At 37.8% G+C, this 7,563-nt stretch overlaps 1 protein-coding gene across 1 annotated transcript; it reads right to left on the bottom strand.

The window, feature by feature from the left end:
* Positions 1–279: 279 nt before the first annotated feature.
* Positions 280–7,263, bottom strand: LOC133331073 (tyrosine-protein phosphatase non-receptor type 23). The gene is made up of 12 exons (XM_061539479.1): positions 7,163–7,263; positions 6,153–6,905; positions 4,870–6,091; positions 3,040–4,799; positions 2,460–2,805; positions 2,167–2,372; positions 1,557–2,081; positions 1,361–1,489; positions 936–1,117; positions 686–873; positions 472–591; positions 280–409 (listed from the first exon to the last, which is right to left on the bottom strand). Exons 1-12 carry the CDS (start codon positions 7,244–7,246, stop codon positions 294–296), a joined length of 5,631 nt encoding a protein of 1,876 aa, XP_061395463.1. The 5' UTR covers positions 7,247–7,263; the 3' UTR covers positions 280–293.
* Between the last annotated feature and the right edge of the window lie 300 nt (positions 7,264–7,563).

Raw genomic sequence — 7,563 nt, forward strand, 5'->3', positions numbered from 1 at the left:
TTGAATACTTTTTTATATATAGAAGTTTAACAACAGTTTCCAATAATAATACAACGGGCATTTTCATTAAATTTATGTTTCTGAATCATTTCCAATGATAAAAAAGAAGTTAAACAGTTATTTGTTTGTTGATGTTGTAACATTTTTTTTTTTTTTGTTTTTTTTTTTTCGTAAGAACCTTTAAAAGGCGGTCGCGTTCGTAAAATATTTTTCTTTGTTCATTAATACACATATAAAATAGTTTATGTTTCATATTTTGCTCAAGTCTTTGTTTTTTTTCGCACACCATTCAATTAGGTTTTTAATTTCCACAAGGCATCCAATTCGTTGAGTGGATCTTTAGTAGCTTGTTTTTCTTGGGCGGTAACCTGTGGTGCAATCTTCATTTGATATGAAGTCATTATGCCACCTGCAGATAAAAAACGCAATACAATTATTTTATAGTTTCTTTTTTGACCTATTTCTACTTACGTTTGTTTAGAACATCATGGGCATGATTCAAAACAATTTGCAAAGATTCTTCCAATGTCTCAATATCTCTCAAGGCCTGTTGGCGTTGTTGACAAATGCGATGCCAAACATCGACCACATCTATAAAAAGAAGGAAAAGTGCACAAAATATTTATTTATTTGTTTCAAAAATATAGAATTTGGAAATTTTAAAATTCGGATTTTTATTCCTTACTTATTAAAACGGGTCGTTTATTTTGTGTGGCCATTATTGCACAAATGGCCACCGCCACCAATTCCGATCTCTCCGAACCAGTTAAACAATTCATAATCAATGGTGATTGGGGATCATTGAATTCCATACAACGCTGTTGATGGGCCTGGGAGGCATTACGAGCAATACCCACAACCATAGAGGGTGTACTGGAAATTATGGAAAAAATAATTTCAATGTATTTGAAAATAACATATATTTCAAGACTTACCTCTTAGTCCATTGTTTTATTTGCAATATGGCCAATTGTATAATGACATCTGAACCCAACATACTTAGATTTAGTTGATACTCCACACAGTGTGATAATTGTATTATTTTTACACATTTTACAGTGAAATCGTCGAAATGCGATTCTTTGTCCAAGGTTTGGGGCCAAAATGGATCTAACATCTGTAAACAAATTATTAGGAATAAGTTTTTAATTGAAAAATCTATTTCCATTTTTTTTTATACGAAAAAATGGTTCCAAATTTGTATCTATACGAAAAAAAATGGTCCGAATTTTTTTCTATACGAAAAAGAAAATTGTTTCGAATTTTTTCTATACGGAAAAAATTGAGCAGAATTTTTTTTCTATACGAAAAAATATGTTCCGAATTTTTTTCTATACGAAAAAAAATATTCCGATATTACCTCATTTGGTGTATGCAAACAAAGCACAGTTCGAGCTTTCTGTGACCATATCATGGACCAAAAATCATTAATGGTATTTTGCTGGGGAGTCTGAGCAATTATCAAATTAGGGCAACCACTGCCAAGATTCTACAAAACAGAAGAAGATAAAAAATAAGTTTTTTTTAATTAAAAAATACTCTTGTCCTCCACTTACCTTTATGTAGGCAGCATTAATATAATCATCTGTCTCCTTATCTAATTTGACTCGAGCATGATCATAGGGTAAACAATCCAATGAACGATTCTTTTCGGGAAATAATTTTGCAATAGTGGTAGTACGACTGCTGGCATCTTTGGCCAGAAGATCTTGCAATTCTTTCCATTTGGTCGATAATGCCGTATGGCCATTCAGCATTTTAACATTTAACGAATCGACAAGTTTTTCAAAACGTTCCACTTCTTTATGGAAATATTTTAAAACTTTATCATCGGTAAAGGGATCAATGGGTTTCATTTGGAATGTGGCCGAATTGGATGAAGAAATTATGGAATGTTTATCGCCGAGATTTTGATGTTTATCTGTGGTGCTACGCATTGAAGTGGAATCCCAATCAAAATTATCCAAAGAACTAATATCCGAACAATTGGAAAGATTATCAAAACTAGCTTTGCGTACAGCTGGAGAATCGATGGGAGATGTTAGCTCCATGGGTGTGGTGGTAAGGGAATTGACATAGGCCTGGAAGTATAGCAAAATAATTAAGAACATACAAAATATTAATGATGACCATTAAGCATACCTCAACATGTTTGGTCTTTTCTACAATTTCAGGTGTAACTTCCTCGGTGACTGATGTGGTCTTGGTGGGTGGTGTTTCCGCAGCCACCTGGCTAGCCGGTGGACTATTAACTACCACGGGTTTTAAAGCTGGCTCCGGTAATATTGGCGGTGGTACAGCCATGACTCCGGAGAAATCTATATCGGATAATAAATCAATGTTAGATGTTTTGGGAGCTGCCGTCTTTACCGGTTGTACGGGTTTAGAAGTTGTTGGCGTGGCATTATTTGTTGGTTGCAAAGGCGGTGGCTGCTGAGCTGCCTGCTGCTGTTGCTGATGTTTTGGTGTTGTTGGTGTATGCTGACTACTTGTGGCATAGGTATTAACACTCTTGGTAGTTTGGGTATTGGCCGTGGTACCCATACCACTTTGTATATATGTTGCAGATTGCTGTTGCTGATAATAATTTTGCTGTGGCATAGCATAGTTTATAGCCGCAGGTGTATTAACGGCTGGTGGTATGGCTGAATTTGTTGTTGGTATTTGGGGGTTTGGTGTAATCGTATCGGTATTATTATTATTCTTTTGATAGCCATATGGTGGATTATAATAACTTTCATTTGTCGGTTTTATTTCGGGATTTATTACCGGGGCACTTGTCTTTGTGTGTGACACAATGGGGGCCTAGAATAAAAGAAAGAATAATTAATACCTTCTAAGATATCATTAAGAAATCTTGTTAAATGGAGTAGTATATTTTGCAATTTAATTGAAATCGGCCTTAATGGCTTCAAATTGCATTTTTGGAATAAATAAATAAATAAATAAAAGGAGGGCATTCAAAATATATATCTAAATATATATATATATATACCATCTTATGATGGTGGAGGTTAATACTCAGTAGTAGGTACTTACATCAAAACCCGTGGACAAATTAGTTTTGCCCGAACTTTTGGAGTCTGTTGTACCCACTTGAGAATTTATGGGTTGGGCGCCAGTAGTATATTGACCATAAAATGGTTGATTATTGGGTGCTGCCTGATGATAACCACTGCCATAATCAAATGTACCACTTTGTGGATTATAGCTATAGCCAGGATGCATTGTGGATGAAGATGTTTTCCTCAAAACACCACCAGTTGATGTGCTAGAATTAGCTTGGGTGGTGGTAACAACATTTGGAACTGCATTTGCATTTCCACTGGATGGAGTTTGTGCAGCATTTCCTGGTAAAGTATAAGGTGACTGTCCTGGTGCAATTGATCCCGACACATTTGGAGCCATCGGCATTGCTGCTTGATTCGAAGGATTTCTAGCCACTATAGGCATATTTGAGAATGTGTTTGCTTGTCCACCAGCAGCTGCTGCAGGAGTAATCATTTGTTGCTGTTGTTGACTTGGAATATTGGCATTCACTTGAGGATTCACATTTTGTCCCGGTAGATTTTGATTTGTCAACTGGCCTCCAGTTGGAGGCTGAAATTGTTGCAAAGTCGGATTTCCTGCAACTTGATTATTTACAATATATGGTGCTTGTATTGTTGGTGGTACAATTTGATTGGTGGCCACATACAATGGTTGACTGGGAGGTACATTAGTGTTATTATTTTGGGCGGGGGAATTATTGAAATTGTTATTGGGCATGGTTGGATTTTGTTGATAATTAGCTGTGTTGGTGCCATACAAATATTGGGGTTGTGTTGCCGTGGTTGAGGCTGTCGTGACAACAGGGGATGTATACATTTGAGTAGCATTGCCTCCAGTGGTCGTAACTGGCGAGGAATAGGCTTGAGTGTAAGCCACCGGCATTTGTTGAGATAATGTTGCCGTTGATGTATTGTAGACTGAATTTCCAGGCATATACTGTTGTTGTTGTTGTAGTGAAGTCTGTTGTGTATTCATGTTACCACCATACATTCCCATCATTTGTGGATTATTCATTGCATGCGAGGCATTATAGTTATTCTGTTGTTGTAGATTTGTTGATGGAATGCTGTTATTCATTGGATTTTGATTATTGTAGACATTTGCATTTCCTGCACCTGGATTACTGTATGGACTTTGACTGTAGGGCATTTTTGGACTATTAGCCGCACCACCACTTGATTGTTGCAACGACAAATTTGCCATATTCACATTTAAATTGGTAAATTGTGAATTGGGTGAAGCTTGTGGCTTATAGGCTGGTGGTGCCACATTCTGTTGATATTGATAATACATAGGATTGGTGTAACCGGCTCCGTTGGGATCATAATATTGCTGTTGTTGTAGACTGTAGGGTGGTGGTGGTTCATTGGGACCCACAGTTGGTGGTACAGTATTTCCTGATGCGGTATTCGGATAGTAGGTGCCTCCTGAGCAAACCGCCTGTGTGGGATTTTCTGAACCCAATGGATTGGGTCTTACTGGTGGTATATATTGGGCAGCATTAAGATTATAGGCTGCTGGATTGTTGGTATTGCCCAAAGCCATATTTTTTTCCTTTGCAGCATTTTTAGCTTTCAAATAGTCACGTAGTTTTGGAGTTTGCGATACGGTTGCGGATGAATATGTGGTATCTGTGGGCAAAGGGGAGGGGCTTGGTTTATTGTTAACACTTTTCAAGCGTTGTTGGCGTTCCTCGGATTGGACATCACGTGCGGATTTACAGCGTGACAAAAGTTTTTGGACATTGGCTAAGGGGAATGAAGAAAACACCAATTAATGTACATTACAAATATTTAAAAATAAACTTTTCCTTCTTACCAGATAATTTATTATAGAACTCCAAACCTTTAGCCGACTTGGCCAACAAATCTTCATACACATCATAAGAAGCTGCCAGCGAAGCAAAGAAACTCTCTCGCTTATGTTTAACATCAGCTAAGGTCTTTAAAACCGGTGCCGCCTTGGCATATGATTCCGTTAAGGCCTTCAAAATATTATCTTGGGCCAACAGATTCTGATCAATTAACTGAGTTAAACGTTCATGTTTGGCCAATTCTCTTTCGAAGAGCCCTTGCAAATCTTCCTCTGAATCGTGCGCAATAATTTTCGATGTAATATCATCATCATTGACGGCAATGCGCAAATCAGCATGAAATTGCGATCTTTGAGCCTTCATTTCATTGACCTTATTGACAATCAATTTGACATCCTTAAAAACTTCAGCGGTATTAAGTTCAGAACTCAATTTTGGGACCGATTGTTGTATTTCCTGCAATGGCTTTGCCAAGATTTTCAAATTATTTATATGCAGTTCCATTGCTTTGCGTAGAGTGTCATTGGATTCTCCTGCACGATTATGGGCTTCATTATATTTTAGAAATTCTCTCGACAATTCTGTTATGTGGGCATTTGGTGTTCTCTGGACACCGGTCAACTGTTGAAATTCCTTTTCTTCTTTATCTTCTTGGGCGAGAATTTGTGATATCTCTTTTAGATTGGCTTCGACATCTGTACAAATTTCTGCCAAACGTGACATGGATGCCACCAATTCGGGTATAGCTGAGGTGTTGGCATTCAAGGCAGCACAACGGTCGACAATGCCTTGGGGAATTTTATTGGCTTTTTCCTCATTGATGTTTAAATTGTCCAAGGTCAGGGAGCTCATAAAACTGGCCAGCTCACTATCCCTTTCTTCAATTTTTGCTCCATATTTACGTAAAAGTTTGGCTTTCTCTTCACTGTAAAGGGAACTGGCCTCATGGGCTTTCATGGGTACCAGACGGGCAAATATATCTTCACCAGCTACCTCAGGATCTGTTACGGAAAAACTAATGCCATTGACTAAATTGGCACCCTGTACTGCACTTATGCTGGCCAATTCGGGTACGGGTTCATGATAAATGAATTCATTTTCATTTTTGGCATTTTTACGTTTGCCCTCGACCACATCGGCGGTGAATATCAATGACTCGTTGATTTCTTTTTGATCGGGTAGACCCTTGGACTCCTTGCGGGCCTCTTCAAGTTTTTCCCAAGCGGCCTAAGACAAAAAATAAAATTAAATTTTAAGACTGCTTTAGATAACTATATTTAATATTTACCTCAAAGAGAGTCAACCTCTCACCCATTTTCCTTTGCTCCTCGGCATGCTGACCCTGATACAAATACAAAATACAATTCAAATAGGAGATTTTAAAGCGGACATATTTCTTCCATTGTTTGTAGACGGCAGAATCCACCACGGAGGCCACTGGTCCATCATCACCACCCGTCAACAATGCAGCCAAAGCAGCTCCATAATACACCACAATTTGAGCCGTCACCTTGGCCACTATGTTCGGTTTACGATTATCAATCAACGATTTTTCCAATATGCATTCTTGGGCCTGGGCCAAGGATACCTGTTGCATAAATACCAATAGTTCAGTGGTAAAACAATCACCAAACTCATCCATGTTTATGTAACGTTCACGTATCTCTCCAAATGCCCAAGCGGCACATTGGAAATGGGTACAGGCCAGCTTCATGCCCTCAACATCGGTACGATCCACTGAGGCCCCAGCCTGTGTGTGGGCAGTAGCTATGTTAAATAGTACTGCAGCTTGTTCATAGCCAATATCATTGTATTCATGGACTTTGTTCTGGTACAAATCTTTCCAGGTGAACTGAAAGATGACCTTTTTATCACGGAGTTTGGGAAAACGATTGAGCAGCGATTCTAATTGGCAAAAATATCGCTTCAGTATAGCACAATTATCTTTGGGTGTATTCAAGGCCTGATTTCGCAATGTCTCCAATGCATACAGCTCTTTGGAGTAGTTATCTGGATTTTCTTGATAAAATTCGGCAATATACTGAAAAAAAGATAATAAACAAAAATACAACAACAATGAAAAATACAATTAACAAAGGCAGGCAGTTCGAATTACAAATGCAAAAAATTAGCAGATATAAACAATCATCGTTAACGATGACTCAGTTTTCCTTGTTAACGTTGACCCCCCTCATTCAAAACGCCCAGTCAGCCAGTCAACCTAATTGCAAATTGAGGTTTTCCATTTTTCCCAGACCCAGTTTTGTAGTTTAAAAACAGATGATTTTCCATAATTACCCTTTTCAGACCAGCAAATGATGTTCCCTCGGGACTTGATTTACTGGGAAACCAAAGCATATGAAGCCTTGGAACAGCCTCCATTCTCCTTTTTTAATTGCTATCGGAATTTTGCACTATGCAAATTACGACGAATCAATTTTGCTGAAGATGGATTTGGTGCTGCTGTTAAATCGTGTGTTTCTTCTTTGTTAGTTGTGTTTTTCTGATAACTTTCTTTATGTTTTTATATTAAACAAACAATTATTCTCGGTTAAAAATAAACAAATAAATAAAATTAAAAACTTTTCATTAGTACGGCGTCGGCTTTGTCTTTCCCGAACGATCTTGTTCAAATGCTTTGATTTTGTGAAATGAACCAATGGAACTTTTGACATTTTATGCCAAAAGAAGAGGCTAAA

Source organism: Musca vetustissima, unplaced genomic scaffold (genome assembly GCF_032173495.1).
Source record: "Musca vetustissima isolate MV318-11 ecotype Yass unplaced genomic scaffold, APGP_CSIRO_Mvet_v1 utg566, whole genome shotgun sequence".
Classification (NCBI taxonomy): Eukaryota; Metazoa; Arthropoda; class Insecta; order Diptera; family Muscidae; genus Musca; species Musca vetustissima.

What these genes read in the sequence shown, in the direction of transcription:
- LOC133331073 (XM_061539479.1), bottom strand. Translation starts at nt 7,246, where the DNA reads ATGGAGGCTGTTCCAAGGCTTCATATGCTTTGGTTTCCCAGTAAATCA. An exon ending in AGAGGTTGACTCTCTTTGAG is followed by an intron (nt 6,092 to 6,152) that starts GTAAATATTAAA and finishes TTTTTGTCTTAG; the next exon opens with GCCGCTTGGGAAAAACTTGA. An exon ending in TACACCAACAACACCAAAAC is followed by an intron (nt 2,373 to 2,459) that starts ATCAGCAACAGC and finishes AACCCGTACAAC; the next exon opens with CGGTAAAGACGGCAGCTCCC.